Here is a 23,835-nt window from a genome sequence, read left to right as displayed (position 1 = left end):
AAGCATAAAATTTACTCAAACCACACCGACAATTTAAACATTCTGTATCAGTATTTTTCGAACTTCGAAACGGTAGTATAAACACTTTTTCATAATAATTCGATAAACACGAATATTAGAGATATGAGATGCAATATAGCGTGTGGTACATCGTCAGTCAATTTCTTCTTCTTCTTCTTCTTCTTCTTCTTCTTCTTCTTCTTCTTCTTCTTTGGCACAACAACGATAATAGGATAGTCAGCCCCCTTACATGTATGAGGTTACGGTCCATTCGGGGCTTGAACCCATGACGGGCATGTTTTGATTAGTCGTGCGAGTTGACAACTGTGCCACGAGCCGGGACTCAATCGATTTCTAAAATTTGAAATTTAAAGAGTGGTTCATCTTCACGCACTTGAAAAGTATTATCAGACCTTATCGGCATTTTCTTTACCTTCTGTCTATGCATGTAAGCAAAACAATAGTAATTAAATAAATAAATAATTAATAAAATCTGAAGAAACTGTTTGAGTTATAGAATAAAACACACAAACAATATAATAATTCCGGACACTTTGATTGTGTTTAGTAACATGATTACAACGATTAGAGACAGATCATTTTAACTATATTTACTATATTTCATTTTTAGTTATAACTATAACTTAGTTTTATAACTATAATTTTATTGTTTAACTGACGTTTTAGCTTCAAATACTGTCAAAATTAGAAGTGTCCGAAATTGGCTAACTAACATGCATAACATAATTGTCTCAAGAAACTACAAAGATGCGTAATAATAACCTGTTTGTTGACTGAATAATTGTTTGCTAAACAAATTAGAGGCTTCAGCTATTATTCGTTAATTGTTGCGCGATCTAAAAGTAAACCATTTTTTTTTGTTCGCTTTAGCAAACGTATGCTAATCGAATTTCTGTAAAATTAGTTGCTTGATGCTATTATTCATTAGAACATTCGAAAGGGAAGGTGATACTACTACCGTTTCTTTCATCGCCACATCCCCGTTTTTTGTACTGTTGTGCGAAAATTGGCATGTAATTAGTGGATGGCAAAACTGCTGCCACACGCCACAGCGGGGTCTATTCGCACCTTTAGGCCTGGTCTGGTCGATCGCAAACTAAGCCCCAGCCGCCGCATGCTTCGAATCGGTTTGATGCGGTTCCACCAGGTGTGCGGTGTGTGTGTACTGCTGTGGTGCCCGTTCGGTTAACGTTAATCGACCTCCAAAGAAAAGGGTAGGGAGGGGGATTGCATTCGAGAGCGTGCGAGACGCGCACACTGAACGTTTTATCTCGCCCGAACTCCACTCCAGTTCTGCCAGTGAAGTCGTCCCCTGTGAGGAGTGGTGGTGGTCCGATTTGCCAAACTGTTATTCCGCATCCGATTTCTGCGTGAGCGTTGCTTCCGGTTTGATAAGCGGCGGAAAGAAACTATATCTACTCGTACGATCCAGTGTTCTAGGTTTGATTCTGCCGCCAGTGTTCCGATCGAATGCATCGCGGTGGTGTGTGAAGTGTTGAGACACAGTGCGTGTATGTGCATAACGGTGTTGTCCCTACGGCGGATCAGCTTGAGGCGAATGCAACGGCCCCACCGTACGTGTCGTGACAGCCAGCGGTGTTCGAAGATTGTGAGCAATTTTCGTGAATCGCCCCACCGGAAGCGCCAGTTTCGTTGAGGTAAAAGATGCGGCGTTGGAGGAGTTGTTTACCTTTTTTGCTGTCCAGGTGCAAAAAGGTTGTCGGTGGGAATCAGTGGGGAAGGTCTTTTTAATTTAAGTGAATGCTCGCTTGAGTGCTGTAAAACATGTGCTGTGTGGTGGCGTCTCTGCTGGCCGTTTGTTTACATCTTGTGTTTTTCCACCCTTCCCACCTCCCTTGCTCCCCTATTGTTTTCCATAACTTCCGGTAGTGATTTGATAAGGTGTGCTAACACAAAATCAGGGACGGAATTAACACGGGCGTAGCGTTATTTCGTTATTTTCGATGGGATATCAAGCTCATCAACGCGTTGCCCCCCGCTCGACTGCTCGGTGTGTTTCTGTGTGCCATTTATATCCATTAGGCTTCATTGTTGTTTCTCGTACCTATAGTACAACGATTTTCCTCCCCATCTCCCCCCGTGTCTCGTGGCGACTCGTCGTCGTTGGAATGTTTATGAAAATTTACGACCAAAGTTTGAACATTTTTCCAACTGTTGTCTCTCTCTCTTTGTTAAGTGGGGCAAGAATGTAACACACACACACACTTTGCGGCAGTACTTTACCGACCGGTGTGCCGCCGCCGCCGCCACTTTTTCTACTCTCAGAAGGGCCCATTTGAGCTGAAGTTGCTGATGATTGACGACGATTGGTCTTGGGAGGCAGCCTCTTCAGCCTGGAATAGATTTTAATTAGTGTAATAAAATCTCGTTAGTCACTGTGTTCGATGGTTGTGTGGTGCGCAACGGTCGAGTAACGGTGGCACGGATTTTTACGGTCAATTACATCAGTGTGCGGCAGTGAGTGTGGTAGATTATACAAAAATACCTCTCCACTCACCTGGCGTGGATGCGACACTTGAAACTTGCAAAAGTTTCTTACAGTCTCGCGCTGCACCCTTAGGCCCTGCGCGCTAATCGGCGCATCCACTTGAACGGGACCCGGGACCGGGGGGGGGGGGGGGGGGGGGGAACGATTGTTATACCCACACTCATCATGCTTGCACCCTTAAAGAGGCCATCGCTCATAAAAGATGCTTCCAATCGCGTGGTGTTCGCGACCACCACCGAAACACACGCGCGGCACAGGAAATTAATTTTGTTCCGCCCGATAAGAAGCGCCAAAATAAAAGAGGTTCGTCTCCTGTTGCCCGTACGAATTGATTCGTACGCAATTTGCTCTACCCTCAACCCCAAACGTCATTCAAAGTATGGTTCGTGTTTGTGCAAAAACATTGACTTCACTCCTCATCCAAGTAGGTGCAAACTCACCCAAACTCCGCCGCGTGCGCGTGTGTGTGTCATGGTTGTTGTGTTGTTGTGATGCAGTGATATCAAAATTGTTTGTGTCGACCCTCCTTTCCGGTGTACACCCGTGTGCAGGGCTAGCCAAATTTCGCAGTACCATTGCCTGGTCCGGTGACGTTCGGTTTGTGTTTGTGGGCATGCGGAAACGAAAGCGCCGAAGGAAGTAGAACAGTAGAACAACTTGCTTCTTTTTCGTGTGTGTGCGTTGTGTTGTGAGAATCTTCACCTTGATCATCCTACCCGTCGGTGGTGGTGGTAAGTGATGTAGCGGTGGGAAACCATAATCCTATTAACGAGCGTGGCAGAATCTCCTGTGCCGGGTTAATAAAAACGCGCGCTAATAAACTCAACCTTTCACCCGGCTGCGGTGTGAGGCGGTGAAAAAGCTCTCTTTCTCTCTGACTGTGTGAGCGAAGGAAAGCATGGCATGCTGCGTGGTGCTAGTTAGAACACACACACGCACAAACACATCGGATTACGACAATTAATTAATGTCAACCCCATTAACTGCTGGCGACGACGACGACGGCGGAGACGCGACCTGCTCCCGATTAGCCGCCGTGAATGTGAATCCATCATGCTTTTTGATGCTTTTGTCGCTTCGCGCATCGCTTTGTCGTGCGGCACAATATGCGTCGCGCAAAATTTTTGCGCAAAATAAGGACGTTAGGTTAATGGGGGGGTTAATTCGATCCTCATTTGTAGCGGGACAGTTTTTTTTGTTTCACACAGCCACAGGGGAAAGTATGTCCATCTATTGCAATAATTGCCCCCGGCTCGAGGGTCGCTCGTAATCGTACGCCATCTTGAAGTAGCGCTAGAATGTTGCGTTTCCTTTGTACGGTACTACCCCCGCCGCTGCAATTGCAGCACCCGCGGTTGCGCTGAGTCAGAGCAGCCTCGCGAGGTCGTCCACACGGCGTGTTGTGTATTGCGCGCCCCTGAGCGATCGTCTTGGTTGGGCGTTTGCTGCTGCCGCTTGCACCGCTCGCTGTGGTGCTTGTTGCAGCTGGTTATGTCCGCCGGCTTGAGGTTTGAACTAGTTCCATCCCATTCTAACCCGGCCCGATCCGCCCGGTACCGGCGTGGTCCCGGGAAGCCCTTAAGGGTGTCGCAACGTTGAGCTGTGCGCAAAGCATTGCCGTGCTTCTTGGGCGTTTTGCAATGCTGTAGCAACCGTGGGGTTGCCGCGCGAGCGTTTAGTGGAAAATTTTCGGGCTGTGGCTTTCGGAGGGCGTTAGGGGTGCTAATCATACCACTGACCCAGTGTGTCATGTGTGTGTGTTAGTTGGTTGCATATGATTTTTTTTTCTTGTTCCAATCCATCTCGCCAAAAACTAATATGAGGGAGAAGTGTTCATGCGTTAGATCATGATGGAGGAAGCTACACAGCTGCGTGTCTCTGTGTGTGTGTCTCACTGTCCCCGTCGATACGCGAACGGATGCTTCCTTACTCATCATTCTTCCCCCTCCCGCTCCACACACACACACACACACACACACACAGGGCGATTTTTGCTAATAAATGGTGGACGTTTCGGGCGCGTTTCATTGAGTTTCCAATTTGCTCCCGTGCGGTACGGACATACCAACGGAGCAACGATCACGAACACACGGAGTACGGTCAGCTGTGGTGTAGCTGGTAGTGTTGGTGAAAGTGTGAACGTTAGTTTCGTTTGGAAGTGTTTGAAAAAAAAACGCAAAAACCTTTTTACAATTTTTTTTGTGTAGTTCCCGAATTCGAAAGTTTTGGATTTAAATCGGTCGCACTCAGGTGGACCTGAAAACCCTTCCTTGCCACTAACAAAAAAAACTGCAGCTTACGGACGTGTTTATGGTGGTGCTACGGCAGTAAGTGGTCAGTGCAATACCGCGAATGCAACACAGAACGGGAAGCTACGGATTGATCGTACTGCTGCAGTTTAGAACGTTTCTCAAGTACCGCGAAGTGCCGCACCGGAAGCGCCAGTTTCGCTGAGGTAAATAGTGATTTTTAGGCGTTTATTTTTTTCCCTACATTTTTTGCCCACATCTCACAGAAAACTGTCCCCGTGTCCACTGTGGTGTGAAAAACCCACCCAACCTTTGCTCAGTTTGCTCTGCCAGTGGGCTCCCCAGAGCAGCAGGCTTATCAACCATATCAATCTAATCAAAAGAGGCCCTCTTTGGCGCACTCTGTGTGTGTGTGTGTCTGTGTCCATCAATTATGTTTCCGGTGGAGCTGGTGGGCTCGTATCGTTCGCTTTTTTGTCTACTTCTTGCTGATTGAGATGATAACATCTTTGATTAATTTGAGACACATCCAAAAGAGGCCCAAGCGGCGCGCGGGAGAGAGCGTTGTTTGCCCTTATCAGTTTCATTTCGCCCAACGGTGCAGAATCAGCACTGCTATCTGCAACGCCGCCAGTCTCACAACAATCATGCGTGACTCATGGGTTTGTGGGGCTGAGAGTTTCGTTTTCGCATCGGATGGATGGGTCTCGAAGGAGAGTTTCTGCTGCTTCCTGAAAAAACGAAAATGGAACCTAAAATTAAACGCTTTTGGCAACCAGTGAGAGCGGCCGAACGATATATCGGACGGTCACGTTTTGGAGCAACAACCGCGCTCAATGCTCCGGTGGTGTGTTGACGCTACCCATTCGCCACACCGCTATCAGGCGTCGACACCCTTTATGCTTCGAAGGTTGGTTGGGTGTTTCGATTTGACCGTTTTCGGTACTTTTGCGGTGTGATAAGCCAATAAAGCATGAGCACACGGGATGAGTGAAGTGTCTTTATCGTGGACCAATGGGCAGGCCACAATCAGCGCGTTTCGGTCGCGGGACCGTCCTCCCCTATTTCATTGAATGGGACGGGCAGGAGAGTGAGTGCCTCTGCACTGCATTTCTGAAGATTGAACTGGATCGATCTTCTTCTAACTCAACCGATCTGCACTACTACCGGTAATCAAGGGGAGGCAAGATAAAAAAATACCAATGCACGTCGTCACACACGGCGTGCTGAGTGCCGGCAAACGCGCGGTGTATTGTGTGTTGTGTCAGGGCGGGTGATGATAGATGGGAAATGAAGGAGTGCAGCTTTGGTCGGGAATGCGGGAAGCAGCAGCAGCAGTAGCAGCAGTAACCGTGCTGGAGAAGATCTTGATAAGTGTACAAAACTCTGGGCGTATAAACGGTGCGCTGCTCGTTCGCTGGTCGTTCAGTTGGAATTGTTCCGTTGGAAAGCGTTCACTGGAGTGTTGGCAGCGTGCCGTAGTCGCTCGGGATAACTGTAGTGTGTGTGTGTGTGTGGCCAAGTGGTTTTGTGCGATTTGTGCATCTTCGATTGCTTCTTCTTGGGGGAATATCCAACGGGAGGGTCCAGTTTCGAAAGCGAATGCTCTACCAAAGGGACAGCCAGGGACGCCTTGTGATTGCACAGTTTCGCACTGTACTGACACTGCGTGAATCTCCCCATCGCAAGCGCGCCTTTCTTTAAGGTTAGAGCTGCACTTGAATAGTTAATCGTTAACGTGAATCGTTGTTGGTGTGTGTGTGAGTGAATGGCTCTCTAATGTCCCTCTCTTTCTGTCTCTTCTTTTCCCCCCTGGAATAGGGAAATAATCCTTTCATCTGCCAGGCACAGTACAAGTCTCAGTGTGGAGATGTAAATCACTCGCCCACGTGCAAGCAATACTGAACACAGCCGCCAACCGCTCCCGAGCCTCTGCCGCAAAGCGATAGAAGAGAGACCGACCCTTTTAAACCGGTGTACGAACAACAAATTAAGTTTGCCGACTGTCCAACCGACCCACCATCCACCAAAACGCCCATCTGAAAGTCTGCTTGTGAATTCTTACGAGTGTCTCTGTGTGTGAACAAGCAGAGTTGGTGCAGCAGTTGGGACAAACATCTGGAGCGTGCGACAACAAACACAAACTCCAGTGTCCAGCGTCCTCCAGAGTCCAGAGCGGAAATGGCAAGCTACTGTCGGTGCCTGCTGGTTGTATTGCTGGCGGGTGTCGCTCTTGGGCAACCGGAGAGCATCCGCAGCGAGCCCACGGATGACTCGAGACCAACGTTTACGGTGTACGATTACTTGGCGGTCGCCTTCATGCTGGTCATCTCGATAGGCATCGGTAAGACATTGCTGCTTAGTACAGGGTTTTCCAGGAGTTCTCATAGCTGTGGGACACTTTATTGACCCTTTGTTGCGTGAAATGCACTTAATGTAATGGGAATTGGACTCCATAGCACCCTTGCTGGACAAATCCAATAGGAATTGCTAAGGATCCTGACCAAAAAGAGCGCCAAGAGTCCAATTTCCATCATATAAAGTTCATTTCCAATTAGAAAGAGTCAAGGAAGTGTCCCACAACTATGAGAACCCGTGGAAAACCCTGTAAGCCTGGTGAGTAATGTTTCACACTCATCTTCCCACCTCATCTTCACCAGGCGTGTTCTACGGATGGTTTGAAAAGCGGGGCAGCAGTGGCGCCGATGCGGCTGGCGGTGAGTCGAGCGATGACTTTCTGCTCGGCTCGGGCATGAGCCTGTTCCCGGTGACGCTCAGCCTCACCACCAGCTTCATCACGGCGATCGAGCTGCTCGGCAACCCGGCGGAGATGTTCTTCAGCGGCACCCAGTTCTCGCTAATCGGTAAGTGGTGGCGGCCGGTCTCGGTTTTTCTTGATCGAACGTACCTGAAGAAGCAAAGAGAAAGTACTTTTCGTTACTCTCTGGTTTGTGATGTATTATTTTCACAATCTTTCCCCACCCCCAGTGATATCGATGGTGCTGGTAGTGCCGGTTGCGGTGAAGGTGTTCTATCCCATCTACTACAAGCTGGATGTAACCAGTTGCTACGAGTATCTTGGGATGCGGTTCGATAAGCGGATCAGAACGTTCGGCGCGGTGCTGTACATTCTTCAGGTAAGGTCCTTCTCTCTCTCTCTCTCTTCCTCTCCAGTATGTATCGTAAGTTGAGGCTTCCAGTTCTTACAACGCTGCAAGCTTCCAGGCAGGAAGTACTCGATACGGAAGTACCCGAGTACTCGTCGGGGCTTGAGTTAAGCCTTTCTGCTTACTCGCTGCTTTACCACGACCACGAATAAAACCCTCGATGCTTGGCCCGCTCGGTGTGCTACAAACACATAAAATAGCAAACGATTTACGGGTGGCAGCCTACTGCCAAGTAACCAACCCTCCCTCCACCCCCAAAACCGCCATGTGCTCGTGTGTCGTAAACTTTGGGTTTGCACGGTATTCGCACGTCGATAAAACACACTGCGACTGAATACTGCGTTACCGTTTGTACCTTCAATTCATTCCCCGGTGCTCCAAGGCAAAAGGAATGATGCGTTTCCAAGGGGGTCACACAGTTCACAAAACAGATCCACTTCAACCGGGGGGTATCATTACAACGGGCCAATGTAGAGGGTTGAACTTGTGTCTAGCTCAGTGCTGCAACCAACGTCAGAAAACGTTCGGTTGTTTGATGCAATGTTGCCGGTCTTCTAACTGGTTTACGCTGCTTTTTTTTGTTCAAAACCTTTCCGCACAGGTTTGATGATGCTTTTGCGTTGATTATATTTGATCTTGTCTTTCATTTTCGGTCGTTAAATCGAATCAAGCGAACAGGAACGCCGTCCTGAATGTTGCTTTTTTTCTCGCTCTCTCTCTTGTTGGTTGATTTGTGGTAAAGGTCTGAAGACTGAAGTTGTGGTTGTTGTTATGGCCGTTTGCTAGCACATATGCGGTGCGTTTGTGTATCTATCTGTGTGTATCCTCCCATGAAAAAAAAAACCACGCAACCGAATGTGAATTCGGATTGATCTCAGCCGGGAGATCCGAAAAAAAAAGCTGGGAGAAGGATGCGACACACAGGGCAACGAGAGGGTTTTGTAAAATTTATGTTTACCAACTCCCATTCCGCCCATCTTATTTGCATTTTCTTGTGCCACAAAAAAGGTGTATGTGTGTGTGTGTATAGGCATAGGTAGTATCGTTTGGCTTCTGGTGTGTTCCTTGTCGGTGTGCCAACCGGTCGTACCGGGGGAGCCCGGAAAAGATAAAGGCTCGTTTCAAAAAGGGATGACTTCTGTATGCTGTTTCAAGGATGCCTCCGTTTTTTTGCCTTCTGTTCGCTATCACCAGTTGAAGGGATAGGGGGAAGAGGCCGCTGGAGCAATGGTACACAGGGAGATGGAGTGGAGGATACTGCTTTGGTGGGAAATGTTGTTCCCGCGCGCTTTTAGAATGAATGCTGTTTATTTGAGGTAGAAAATTAAATCGTACGCTTGCTGCCGCCCTACCGGAAAGAGTTGTTGATCGGAGCCTTTCTTGCCCTCCTCTGTTTCCCATTTGAGAGGTTTACCATTTCACCAGACCCAGGTGGTGTGTATTTGTACGGAGCAAGGTGTGATTGTGAAATCTGCGAGAACGGTTAAATTGTGCAAATGCGCGCTTTGGTATCAAAACCATGTGGTTCGAGAATGAACGCGTGCATTAGAAGATGAGGAAACTTCCAGGAAGTAATGCACAAAGTGTTGTGAAGTGTATTTGTAGGATTTTCTAAGAATTGGAACAATCTTGCCCCCAAAATGGCAGTGAATCTCTGTTCGATTGAAGTGGATTAAAACGGGAGATGGTTAGAATGGGGCAATACTTTTCTAAAGTAAGAGGCATTAAGATTACTTTAGCTTAAAGAATCCTTTTTAGGCTTTTAGGGCGCCATAGCTTTCCATTAAAACGGTTGATGCTTTTTGTTAGTTTTTTTTTTTAATAATTTCCAAACCATCATACATGGTCATACAACATTCAAATTTACTGCCAAACGGCTGCTTTCCATTGCAACGCAAAACACAAAATCCTACCTTATCCAACAGCTTATAGGATCACAGTGCGAATCGGCACGAAACCGACAGGCGTACGAGTGTGCGTGCAGTCTGACATCTGGGGCATAAATATGGAAGGCCCGTTTTGGTTTGGCTCCCTCACTGGATTTAGTTTTGGAAGCAAATCCAAGTGTCAGTGCTATCTCTATGCCACACTGACGCACCCCTTGCGGTGCGGATTGGGATCAGTATAGGACGTTTAATCCACACACACACACCACAGAATTTGGCCGCAAAAAAAGGTGTCACTATTGGGGGCGCTTTGGGCAAGTACTGTCCGGTAGTAACAACCGCTAACACCAAGCCCTAGCTCTAGCACCTAGGAAGTGCTGGAGGGCGTTGGCAGTACCTGGCAGCCCTCACTGATCTGTTGTGATATTTGCTTGTTACTGTTATTAATCAAACAATTGGCGGAGGCCACATTTGGCTTGCGGGCGGTCGGTAATACCTTCGTCAAACTAGGAGGATTTCCTCCCGTAGTGTGTACGGTACGGTGGAGAATTAAAGCGGTATGCTTGCTTGGTATGCTTTTTTACCGGTAAATGGTATGCTTTTTTACCGGTCGTGTTGGAGCCCTTTGATTGCACAGATAGATTTCTTCTTGGAACCGGAACAAACCATCACGTATTTAACCTAAAGCCTGAATTGCTATAACTACTAGCCGGTCTGGATAGACACAGACATAAAGATGCTTTCATCGAGCCGCAATGGTCCGCAAATGTTGAGCCTGTCCGGGATGAAGTGTACCCAGCACAACTGGGAAAGCACAAGTACACACAGACACGGTGAGATTAGGCAGAAAGGTAAACTTTATCAAAGGTGGATTAAATGGTGTGATGGAATTAAGTTTGATTGAATTTTATTCCCAACGTTTCGCTTCCCTCTGGCTGCTGTTTCGGCACCACCTGACATCCCGGTGGTCAAATGCATCCCTCCCCAAAAAATGCCGGAAGGGACAAACTTCCAGCTCTACCATCTGCTTGATCCCTGTGTGTCTTCGTTCCCTCCCAATGGGAATATATAGACGCATACACGGCTGAAATTGAGTTTAGTAGTCTGCCAAGCGTTTGATTGTTTCTCCGGTCGCTTTATGCGTCGTCGGGTTTGTGGCTCGGGAAAATGGTAAGAATTTTCAACGAATTGCTTCGTTAGTTCCAACGGCGCTGATTGTTCAAACGAAGTACGGTACAGGCAAGCAAAAGCTTGGTTGGTAGGTCTTACGCGGCTGCTCGTTTCCGGTCACTTACACCGAGCAAACCCCCCCCCCCTCCCCTCATTTGCTTCATAGCTTTATCCTACACCGGGGAGGATTAGGGATTAATTTGAAGCCAAACAATGCCGAGCGAGGAGCATGTCGGATCGTCGAGGCTTGCTGAGGAGAGATGGGCCCAGGCACCATGATGGGCCATCTCCTCCTCACTGCGCACACAAGTGTGTTCGCCCTGTAGCGTACTTTATTGAAAACGATGAATGCCCGGGACACAACGCTCAACGTTCGCTTAATGTCGGAGACGCTTTGCCGTGTGGCGTGTCTTGGGGGCATGGGATGGGCCAGGTATGTTGTGGCGGCACACGTTCCCGGAAGTCGCATTAGTCGGAAGGACTACACTCACTGACCGCCGAGTTTGTCTGTGTGTGTGTGTGTGTGTGTGTGTGTGTGTGTGTGTGTGTGTGTGCCGTTTTTATTGTATCCAGCCTTATGGGAACCGGGAATTGCGCTGTTACCAGCGTCTCGTGTTGCTGTAAACATCATACTTTGCCTCAATCTCTTGCGCCATTTTGCCTTAATCCAGTGTCATCTTGCTCCGTCACAAAACGCTCTACGCTCTAAGTAATCCTATCCTTAAGTACGTGTGTGTGTGTGTGTATGCAGCATTCTTCCTGTACTGGGAATGATTTTCTATAGCTCCACTTGCACAACAACACGGTGTGGGTAGATTGTCAGGTAGTTCCGGGAGCTCGTACCGTTACCATGAATCCATCACAATCAGCCAGCCAACCTGCCGGCTTTGGTGGAAGAAATCGAAGAAAGAAAGGGATGAAAAAATAAAGCAAGAGACGAACCTTTGACCTAGGCACGTTTCACAGCAACTCACAGCGCTCAACGCGGTACCTGGGCGGATAGATCCACATACTACGTACTACTACTACTACCATCGCTTCGTATTGTGCCTTCAACGTTCCGTTTTCGCTTTCCAGATGCTGTTCTACACGTCGGTGGCCGTCCTGGCGCCCGCCATCGCCCTCTCGGAAGCAACAGGTCTGAACAAGTACATCGCCGTCGTCCTGATCTACTTTGTGTGCATCTTCTACTCGTCGCAGGGCGGCATGAAGGCGGTCGTTATCGCCGATACGTTCCAGGTGAGTTCCCCTAATGGAGGTTCGGTGTAAGGCGTGTTGGTGAGACGATTAGAGTGCGAGAGTGGCAGAAAGGCAGAGAACTTGCCTATAAGTGACGTGTGCAGTTGCTTGGAAGTGTGGATACTTTTTCTTTAAACAAAAAAAAGAGAACAATACACCTCCCAGGTCGTTGCTCGACCGGAAGGAACGAACTGCTTTCCACCGGACAATCCAGAAACAATCTGCATCAGCTCGGCGAGCATCGAAAACGTATCCATGCGCAAAGCAACGGTAAAAAGGCACCTCTAAAGGCGCACTGAAGATGGTAGTTGGCTTTTTTCTTTTGCCTTTTACTTCCTGGTGTGCTTTTCCACTGTTGTGTTATCGCAATGCGGGGAAAACAAGCGGCCAGTCAGGCAGGAGGCCTTGCCAGTGCAGTTTATTACATTGCGGGTAGGAAGCGGCAGCCGAGGCCTCCCGTGCATCGTTCTGCGCCGTGAGTCGATTTGCACAAGTGATTCATGCGTACTCCCTCTGCCTCTCTCTCTCTCTCTCTCTCTCTCTCGACGCGTCTCGATCTCAAGGAAAACAATGCCAACGGAGAAGAGAATGATCTTGTGATTGTCGTTTGGATGGTTGCTACGTCTTTTTCTGTTGTCTGTGTGCCACTCGACAGTATTTATTTCCCTGTCCCTTCCCCCCTATTGGGGGATGATGCTTATCCTCGTGGTGTAACAAAAACAAAAAAGAAGAAGGTAGATTGTCAGTGGTGACGTCGTCAGTCCGTGGAAGCTCTAAGACAAACAGATCAGCCGTTTTGTACCGGATTCAGTGACGCTTCCTCGGTACGACAGGATCTCTGCGGTGCTGAAGTGACGTAGAGAGAGAGAGAGAGGCACGGGCTTCGGGGTGCCGATAAGAAGGACGGGCTTAGCTGTCGTCCAATGATAGGATTACATTGTAATGAAGAGCTCACATAGCACGCGCACTCCCTCTTCCTGTTGCATGATGGGCCAACATACTGCTCACTTAGTGTGGCGGCGGCAGTGTGTGTGTGTGTGTGTGTGTGTGTGTGTGTAACGCTCTTTGCAGACGCTTGACGGGTGCTTAAGAGCTTTTATGTTTGTACGTACTTCTGTGCTGTTCTTGCTTATCTTATTTTCCATCTGGATGTATTTTTTTTTCTTTTCGGTTTAGTGCCGGTGTGTATTGTGCTACCTTGTTTCCATTCTTGATGTTGCCTTTATTGTCGTGCACTGACTGCCGTGTAATGGATGGTAAAGGTACACACACACACACACATGGGGGTACATTTCTCATGTACTTTCTGCAACGAGGTAGAAAATTTCAATCTTGCGCAAGAACAAACAAAAAACACGAACGAACGATGCTTAGACTTTTCTCTTGTCTTGTGCTAAGCAGGATGACACAAAAAAAGAAGAAGAAGCACCCGGAAAGATAAGCGAACAGATAAAGGCAAGCAACATTTAAGCACCCCCTCTTCCAGTCCCGCCTTTAAGGCACATACACGTGCACATACGAATGCACCGGGAGTGGGTGGAAACAACGCGAAAGCTTTTCATCGGAAACAGTAAGGCAAACTTTGCTCTTTGATTGCTTGTATAGAGTGATGTTTAGCAATTTCAAATTAAACAACAAGAAATTACAGCGACACACACGCACACTCGTGCCGAGGCTTTTTTTTCTGAATGGCGCGCCAACCGTTGCCAAAGTACAATGGAAAGCAATTTGCATATTGCTAGCGTTTGCTGCCCATGCTTCTTTTGCTCCCCTCGTCCTGTCCATCGAACTCAAGGAGCAAGGTTTGTTTTTGTTTTGCCCCCCCCCCCCCCCCCACCCCTTGACAATCGTGTCACTGGTAACGTTCGTGACATCTGACAGCGCGCACGGGAAACAAATTATTTGTCTTAGCGAAAGGGGTGGGAGAGAAATGTTGCGTTACGGGAGAAAGAAGTAGCTTTATTCTTGTGTGTGTTTTGTTTCTTTTTTCAGTTTCGTTGTATTTATCATGAAGCTCACAAATACTTTTATTTTGTGTGTGTGTGTGTGTGTGCTGGGAAAGTTTGTGGAAGGAGAGGCAGTGATTATTTTTCAATTTTTACATACTTTACAGCTTATGTTGTGCTTTGGCGTAGATGACAGCTTTTTCGATGTTTGGGATGATTATTAACTTGATAAAAGAAGACGCTAATGGGAGGTTAAAATGGTTTCTGATTTTTGATTAATTCCCATCAACAAAAGTTTACTGAATGATAATCCACACCGTTAAAACATAATAAATAGTATTAACTTTTGTGAGGAAAAAGATAGTATTAAATAATAAAATCAACGGATACGATCCATGGGATGTGCATACATTTAACAGGTTGGCTGATAAGTCCCCGCTCTAACAAAGAAAAACACATTTTTTTGTCAAAATTCGTTTTTATTATTCAACATAGTTCCCTTCAAGAGCGATACAACGATTATAACGACTTTCCAATTTTTTGATACCATTTCGGTAGTACTCCTTCGGTTTTGCCTCAAAATAGGCCTCAGTTTCGGCGACCACCTCTTCATTGCAGCCAAATTTTTTCCCTGCGAGCATCCTTTTGAGGTCTGAGAACAAGAAAAAGTCGCTGGGGGCCAGATCTGGAGAATACGGTGGGTGGGGAAGCAATTCGAAGCCCAATTCATGAATTTTTGCCAACGTTCTCAATGACTTGTGGCACGGTGCGTTGTCTTGGTGGAACAACACTTTTTTCTTCCTCATATGGGGCCGTTTTGCCGCGCTTTTGACCTTCAAACGCTCCAATAACGCCATATAATAGTCACTGTTGATGATTTTTCCCTTCTGAAGATAATCGATAAAAATTATTCCATGGGCATCCCAAAAAACAGAGGCCATTACTTTGCCAGCGGACTTTTGAGTGTTTCCACGCTTCGGAGCCGGTTCACCGGTCGCTGTCCACTGAGCCGATTGTCGATTGGACTCAGGAGTGCAGTGATGGAGCCATGTTTCATCCATTGTCACATATCGACGCAAACACTCGGGTGTATTACGAGTTAACGAGCTGCAAACACTGCTCAGAATCATCAACACGTTGGTGTTTTTGGTCAAATGTGAGCTCGCGCGGCACCCAGTTTGCACAGAGCTTCCGCATATCCAAATATTGATGAATGATATGACCAACACGTTCCTTTGATATCTTTAAGGCCTCTGCTATCTCGATCAGCTTCATTTTACGGTCATTCAAAATCATTTTGTGGATTTTTTTTATGTTTTCGTCGGTAACCACCTCTTTCGGGCGTCCACTGCTCCTCACCGTCCTCCGTGCTCATTTCACCACGCTTGAATTTTGCATACCAATCAATTATTGTTGATTTCCCTGGGACAGAGTCCGGAAACTCATTATCAAGCCAAGTTTTTGCTTCCACTGTATTTTTTCCCTTCAGAAAACAGTATTTTATCAAAACATGAAATTCCTTTTTTTCTATTTTTTTTCACAATAACAAAAATTGCTTGACAAAAGACGCTCTGTCTCACAAACTAATTGACATACAGACGTCAAATTTTCACACAAATCATTTGAAGGTTGGTACAGTATCGGACAGAAAGATAGGGCATTGGGTTTTTAACGCACCGTGCACCCGTTGGGCCAAGTTTATGTGTGGTTTGTATGTGTTTGTGTTTGTGTGTGTGTGTATGTGTGTGTGTATGTGTGTGTGTATGTGTGTGTGCATGTGTGTGTGTGTGTGTGGATGTGTGTGTGTTTGTGTGTGTGTGTATGTGTGTGTGTGTGTGTGTGTGTGTGTGTGTGTGTATGTGTGTGTGTGCATGTGTGTGTGTGTGTGTGTGGATGTATGTTTGAATGTGTATTGATGTGTGTGTTTCTTTCACAAGTAGGTCGTTTCGGATAGATTTGTAAGTAGCTTTTTTGTGTTTTGGGTTAGGTTTTTGGTGTGATAAGCAGGACCACCGCCCTCGCGATCAGTGTGTTTTCGATCTATTAACAATGTTACGGTCTTCTTTCGCCGTGGTCTTCTGAGGACGTCCGGTTGACTTGCGCGTTTCGGTTGTCCAAGCGCGTTTCAGTTGTCTAAGCACGTTTCGGTTGTCCGAAGCGCGTTTGCCACAAAAGTGCGCGATCGTTCCATTACGAACTCGATCCTTTTGCGCTTAATGCCAGCAGCAGCCATTCGCTTTTACATATGGCGCTGATAATCGGTACAACGTTTACCTCGACCCATTGTTACTAACATTGCTTGCTTGGACCGTCAAGAACGCGCTGGTTAAAAAGTTGGACACGGCTGATCCCGTGCTCTGCCTGCGTTCTACTTCTATACGCGATGAATTACATCGTTTTGGAGCAGCGAAACCATCGCATGGATAAAAACTATCAACGAGTACGCGAGTAAGCGTCTTCCCTTCAAAATCGAGAACAGAATACTGCCGCGCTCATGAAACAAAACGCCCATTGAAAAGAATAACTGCGCGCCAGCTCAATGCACGCACAAAGTTTACCATTCGCACACAACGTGCAACGCAAAGATGCACGCAGGACTTTCAATGGCGTGCACTGGAGAAACACCTGTGAGGGAATGCCGAGTTCATTGCTATTGTGCGCGTGTCCATTTCGCACCGGTGTCGCATTCACATTCATGAAACAGCACACCTGCGTTTTCGTCCGAGGAACAAGCGCTGCTGTCGATGCAAACTTTAGTTTTTATCCAAGTGTAAACGCACAATGTTTCACATGATAACACACATAATAAGAATAATTTCAACGCCACATGACATCATGGCAAGCTATGTTTTTCAGACACAAACCCGCGCACTTGCAAATACACATTAAAAAGCACACTCTCTTTCTACTACTACTACACACACACACACATGCACACACACACACACACACACACACACACACACACACACACACATACACACACACTCACACACACACATACACACACACACACATACACACACACACAAACACAAGTAACGTGGCAAAACAAGTGCACGGTGCATTGAAAAAAAAGGGTCCTATCTTAATGTCCGATACTGTACTATATAAAAATAATATGCATTTAATACTAGCGGCGCCATCTATGTGTCAGACCGGGGACTTATCAGCCAACCTGTTAGGCGCCAGCTTAAAATTAGAATTTTATATATACTAGTTAAGGCCCGGTAAAATCTACCGGATGTTCTCAAATTTCGAATTATTTTCAAACTCTACACGTTCAGTGGCAACAACCGTAACTCAAACACCTATTTGTTCCTATGCGTTATACCACAAATGTGTTAACCTTGTAACTTCCTGGACAGTTCTTACTGTACTTTGCAGAACCGTTAAATATCGATGAGGATAATTTTGAGCCAAGTCACGCAATTTTGTAATTTTCGAACTGATACGTTCCATGCCTCTGTTGTTACAAATGTATAATTTTTTGATTACTATTTTTTAGTTATCGGCGTGATATTTTGGAAAGCATAGCTAAGTAGTAACCTCAACAACGTGTTCATTGAATAACGTATTGATGTGCAGTGGATTAAAAAATTAGGGTGCCGCTAATACATATACAACATGTTTAGATCCAATCCCAATTACGTACTTAAAAACATACAATTTTCGAAATGCTCACTTTTGCTTCAATCCATTTTTTGTTTTTTGTGCCCATAAATGTAAGATTGAACTATAAAAATATGATATACCACATGGTTCGAATTCCATTTCTACTCTTTTTCGACTTATGTTTCATACGTTAGATAATAAGTAATAGATGCATAGAACATTTTTAATGTAAATTTTCCCGATCTTAAATTTCAAAAAGGTCCATTCCAAAGGTGTAGTTCTAATATTCCGATCTATACTGTTATAGAAAAGAATGGTTCAACACTGTTACAGGGTTTTCGAGGATTATATAGACATGTTCAGCGAGTTGTAGATTCGCTCAGGCATATAATAGACTCTTTCAGCGAGATATAGAATTGTTCGGAAGTAGGCGTAGACATGTTCAGCGATTCTGTAGAGCTGTCATTTGTTTTGTTTACACACTGTGCCGCAGGGTTCAATTTTTCATTCTTAAAAGTCCTAAAAGTAGCTAATAATCATTCCCCAAGCTGTTTAATACATAAATTAGTTGAAAAAAGCTTATTTTTTCGAAAACTGTTTGTTTACCTCCTGATGAGAATGATCCAAGCTGCAGTCCAAGGGGTACGAAAGTGACAGCTCTACAGTATAACCGAACATGTCTACGCCTACTTCCGAACAATTCTATATCTCGCTGAAAGAGTCTATCATATGCCTGAACGAATCTGCAACTCGCTGAACATGTCTATATAATCCTCGAAAACCCTGTATACCCATTCCAGATCAATCCACTGAATTCGCGTTTACTTGCAAACTACTTTATTTACTCTTGCCGCCCCACATTTTTCAGATTTTGCTTCAAATTTCACGTTTCCTTAATTATAACGTGATTGTTCTTAATCATCTCCATAGTACGGTGATTGCATCACATGGTAGATATCACCATCACTCTTGATAGATACAGTCAGAATCTTTTCAGCCCTCTTGGGCACGTTACAGTAAGCATAGTTTCATTGTGGATCATTCTGCAGTTGACGCTGATCCGGCTGAATGCAGTGCGCACGGATGTCTCACCTAACGCGCAGTATGTTGCAGTCATGTTGCGCAATGAACCATCTCTCCCTTTAGTGCTTTGTTTCGGAAGGACATCCTGAAATAAGTAATTCTTCCCGCCCGCGAGCAAATCGTTACAAATTCAATTTTAACTTTCAAGCCATCAACATCCGCCGCTTTCTGGCTCGGAATTTCAGCAAGGCTTTTTAGTATATGGCCGCTTAGGGTCTCTCGGCTACATCCGCCTCTTATTGTCATGCGTTTACCTGGTCCCGACTCAACCAATATTGCGGAGTAGTAGATTTGAGGGAGAAGTAGATTTGTGGCGGTCCCGTGGTACGTGGTCGTCAATTCGAACGACTCAATAACATGCCCGTCATGGGTTCAAGCCCGCGCACCGGCCCTCCGTAGCAAGGATTGACTATCCGGCTACGTGGTAATGAATTAAGTCTCGAAAGTCTATACAGGCCGGCATGTCCGCATAGGACGTTACGCCAAATAGAAGAAGATTTAAGGGAGTGTACATGTTCGACGTCCTGGCTATAGCAACCCGTTTTACAGGATATTCTGTACCACACTTATGATAACGACGGTGTATGTAGTATTCCAGGTGCTTAAGCACCAATAATGAGCATGGTTGGCTTTATTAATGATTGAATGAATTGGCATATCAACCATTTCACAATTAAGCTATTTTGCATAGTTTTCAAACATGTGTTTTTTTAATATTGCCTTGAATATCTTGATTTATAAGGGAAAGGGGTATGAAATGGGACACGTTATCATCAGGTGGCTAATTTGCAACTTTAATTTAAAAAAAAAATCATTATATCCAATACCATGTGTTTTCAAATCGGTTTGTGTAAACAAAAAATCTAAGTAACCATTGCCCTCATTACCCGAGGGGTGGCAGTGTGGCATGGAGCAAGTCCTTTCGCAGCAACGCGCGTTGCTAAGAGAGCTCTGCTCTCACGGCTATCTCTCTCTCTCTTGCTGAATGTTTACTCTCACGTCATTGTGGCGATTTTCGATTTTATATATAGTGAGATTTTTTTTCACAGCCCGTAATCTTATCAGTTTCGGCGACAATGGTTTCCCATTCCAATGGTTTAGCGAGTCCATACGACTCTAATTGAATTCGATTACTTACAAACAGTCAGTGGCGCGGGTCGCACACGGCTCAATTGCCCACAATAAACATCTTCATTTCTGCCATTTATTGCCTCCCTCCTACTACCCTTCTCAACTGCTACTGGTTAGGGCTAACGTTTTGCTGGTGTGACATCATATGGAGGTCTAATATTGTTATAATTTTCTATGGAAAGAAGAAAGAGACGGTGTCTTAATGGGTCTCCGCATTGAAGTCACACTTCCTGCAAAGCGGGTACCATCATTTCCACGAAAACACGCAGCAAAAGCTCCACTCTATCGGCAACAATACAAACCCATCTTCCTTTTTTCCATAATTTGGAAATTATACAGCTATACTGGTGCTCCCCCCCCCCCCCACCCAGTGACGGTTTTGCTGAGGAGGCTGGTGCTTGTAATTAGACAAATTATGCATTCATTAGCACCCGCCGCAGGATTGTATTGGTGTGGCAGGCCTAGGATACGGTCGTGCTTTCGGAGATCTGGTTGCCAAATGTGCCTTTCCTGCTTCCCCCCCCCCCCTCCTATAAAAGGAATCATGAATGGCTGGTGGCTGAAAGTGGCACTGATGATGATGGTACGTGTGAAGTCACCTCGAGACAGTGTAATGCTAATCTGCGCGTGCGGTCGTGGGGGGTCGGGCGGGGAATAAATATTTCCACAACAGCAGCAAGTAGCAACACCGCGCAGTCAAACGGGCGCTCGATTCTCCTTTTTCTCTTGAGAGGTTGCGTATTTGACGTCTCCCAAGAAGCCGGGTATGTAAGCTGGGGAAAAGGTGGATGCGCCAAGTAAATGCTGCTTCCCGCATTTGCGTAAGACGCCCAGTTGGAAAACGTCTAATGGAAATTTATTGTTTCTTTCACGGACACTTCTTCCCAGGAAAGCTAGGGGGGGTGAAAGGGAGGAGTTGGTTGATGATGGGAGGCACAGGGGGCGGAAAACTCAACAAACCCACCCACTCGCTTCCCCGAGGCAGTGGAAGGCTTTGGTCTGTCAGAATAGCATAGGCCCGGGTGAAGCGAAATTTGCAATTGAAACCACGTGCCACAAATTTCGTTCATTGTTTCGCCTGTTTCTCCTGAATGGCGCTGGCTGTATGAGGCGGAGGAAGAAGCGGGTTGGAGTTGCTTTAGAATTTTTAAGCATTTACGGTAGCATTGCTTCCATACCGTGTGTGGGTGGGAGTGTACGATGGTGTGGTGGGTAGAGTGTGAGATGCAGGGCAAAGCAACAAATGGTACAGTGAACGGCAAAAATAGGCAAAGTTAGATTGCAAAGTGAACAGATGAGTGTAATCTCACCTGTATAGAATATGAAGATAAATAGCGTGACATTATTGTTATTGGTTGCGGAGTGCGGGAAGGATGTCAAGAATCCGTGCATATGCTGAGTGGCTGGGATGGGGGGAGTAGCCATCTGTAGCTAGGGAGGGAAGGCAACACCGGTAAACAGACACGTGTGTGTAGGAAGATTGTTTGGCGTAACAGGGCACATGCTTGCCGGGCCTGGCAACAAGTGGCTGCAATGGGAGGAAACCCTCCAAGGAATACGCAGACATGTGTACATTGGGTTAATACTCGCTCGCTTCAGTGATGGCGGATAACGAACAGATGAATGAAATGGGAACATTCAGAACAGGAGTTTTCGTACGGGTGCTGCTTGAATAAGAGTATCAAACTCAAACCTAGCCACAAGCTCTTGGTGCGTGTTTGCGTCGACAAAACCCTCAATTGCCAAATGGCTGGGCAAATATGTACTTGCTAAAAGAGTTTCAATGATTATTTTTTTCGATACAAGAATCATAAAATCAAGCTACTTGTTGCAAAAATGTTAATAAAAAAAACGTTTGATCTGGCACGGAATAAAGTAAAAGGGGAAAAACAAACAATTTGCGGTTCTGGGAGGAAGTTATCGATTCGTCGCAAAGTCAATAGACATTGGACAAATGCTTTCTTCAAAGCAGTAGTACACGCGTAGACACGTTGCTAGTATTTGCTGTTAGATGGATTTCATGTTTAATTTTGATTTCATAGGCCAAAAGCAATTACAAAGTCCGTTTGATGTTTGGCGGTTTGATGACTGATGGTTTTTATGTAATGTATTGAACTTATGCAGTGAAAAATATGTTTCATGACTACTTTCAAGTTACAAAATCGCTTAAAAAGTAGTTAAAAATACATTTTGCATACCTTCAGGCGAAACATTTGTTCACAATTTCCTTTTTCCATCAACGAAGCGCCTAAATGTATGTAATTAAAATTAATTAATCTCTACTGTTCATAACCTTGGCGATTCGGACGCGAACGGTTCGGTTTGCTCGACGCCAAGCGAACAATCAAATCAAACGCTTCCGTTTAAAATGGATCCCGCAAACAACAAATAACAGACAAGCCGCGCAGGCATTTACGGAAGAGTAATGGAGCTATTTTTCCTGCTTCAAAGTGAAGATAAAGCCCCATCCAATTGCAGGCTCATTTCCACATTCAAATTGCATCATAGTGACATCCACACACGACGTTGTTTGCTCACATCGCATCTTAAATCACGGAAATGTGAAAATTGACAAAGTATGATGTGAATTGTTCTCTACGTGTGTGTGAATATCTGTCTTTCTGTATGTGTTGCATATACAAACCAACGACCGAAACGGTAGTGGCAAAAATAACACGAAACAAAAACGCGCCGTCACGCTGTAGTTTGTCAGGCGGGTGTGTTGGCTCGCGGGCATCCTAGCCTATACCCACCCGCCTGACAAACGGTATCCGATTATCGCAATCAGTCATATGGAAATTGGGTAGAGACGCGAAAGGCGCGCTTGATTTTTGTCGCCACGCTTTCCGCGTAAAACCAACCAGGACGGGAGGGGGCCTTTGCAATATGACGAATTTGAATAAATTTTCCACCGAAAACGGGGGAATTGCATGGAATGGAGTGTTTCCCAGCCCAGCCAGCTGACAGTGCTGGTGCCGGCGCCTCGGGGCGTGAGGTTGTAAATTTGCAAGCCTTCCCTGTCGTCGGCCCGCGCTCTATTGGTTCCGCCCGTAGCGCGGGGCTCTTTAAAGCGGTACCGGAATGTAGTGGAAAATTTATTTCCTTCCGTCAACTTATGGAATCACGGGGCATTTGCTTTTTTTTTTCGCTCTCTTTCTCCGTTTTCATTCCGCTGCCCGTCCCGTCGCCCGGCACGTTTGAGCAAGCGAAGACCGCGCGGCAGCATTCAGTCACTCGGCGAGTCAATCATTCCTGAGTAGGAGCGGCGGTGCTGGCGCTGTGCAATCAAAGTCTTGATATTCTCGTATTTTTTTTGTGCCACCCACCGTGTTCCGGGAAGGAGGGGGAAGGGCATTGCGGTATGCGCGATGCTTCGGGAATGTAAAGCGGCAAGAAAAATGAATGCTTCTCCGGCTGGTTGTAGCATAATGATATGGGCTTTTCTAGCCCCGGAGCCAGTTTCTCGTTGGTAGAGCCGAGCGCCGAGCTCTAGTAGGGAAAGCTCGGTTGAAAAATATGAACTGTTTATAAAATCATAACGTGTGCGCGCTCACCGTAATGGTGTAGTTGGTTTTGGCACATTGTTTCACGATTGTTGGCAACTTTTCCCCCTCGTGCCCTGGTGCTGTGTTGTGTTGGGCATGAAAATTAAGTCACTTTACTCTTTCGCTCAGAATGCTCATGGATGTTTCGAATTTTTTTTTTGGCAAACTCGGACATTATTTAGCGTTTTTTTTGTATAGCGTTGTTTTATCTCCATGTTCTTGATAAATTTTTATTTGTAGTTTGTTGTTTTTTTTCTGCTCCACCAAAGTAGAA

At 46.0% G+C, this 23,835-nt stretch overlaps 1 protein-coding gene across 6 annotated transcripts in view; it reads left to right on the top strand.

The window, feature by feature from the left end:
- Window positions 1-1,430: 1,430 nt before the first annotated feature.
- The window catches only part of LOC120950299 (sodium-coupled monocarboxylate transporter 1), a 51,446-nt gene continuing 29,041 nt past the window's right edge, over window positions 1,431-23,835 (top strand). The window contains exons 1-6 of one of the 6 annotated variants that reach the window (XM_040368230.2): window positions 2,818-2,833; window positions 4,738-4,985; window positions 6,601-7,123; window positions 7,440-7,643; window positions 7,768-7,916; window positions 12,080-12,241. In XM_040368230.2, coding sequence (XP_040224164.2) covers window positions 6,961-7,123; window positions 7,440-7,643; window positions 7,768-7,916; window positions 12,080-12,241 — 678 coding nt within the window. In that variant the 5' untranslated portion in view covers window positions 2,818-2,833; window positions 4,738-4,985; window positions 6,601-6,960. The other 5 variants (XM_040368232.2, XM_040368231.2, XM_049605376.1 and 2 more) reach the window with 5 other exon arrangements.

This window comes from Anopheles coluzzii, chromosome 2 (genome assembly GCF_943734685.1).
Source record: "Anopheles coluzzii chromosome 2, AcolN3, whole genome shotgun sequence".
Taxonomy (NCBI): domain Eukaryota; kingdom Metazoa; phylum Arthropoda; class Insecta; order Diptera; family Culicidae; genus Anopheles; species Anopheles coluzzii.
The sequence above is the reverse complement of the archived record's forward strand: the minus strand, read 5'-3'. Positions and strand labels throughout refer to the sequence as shown.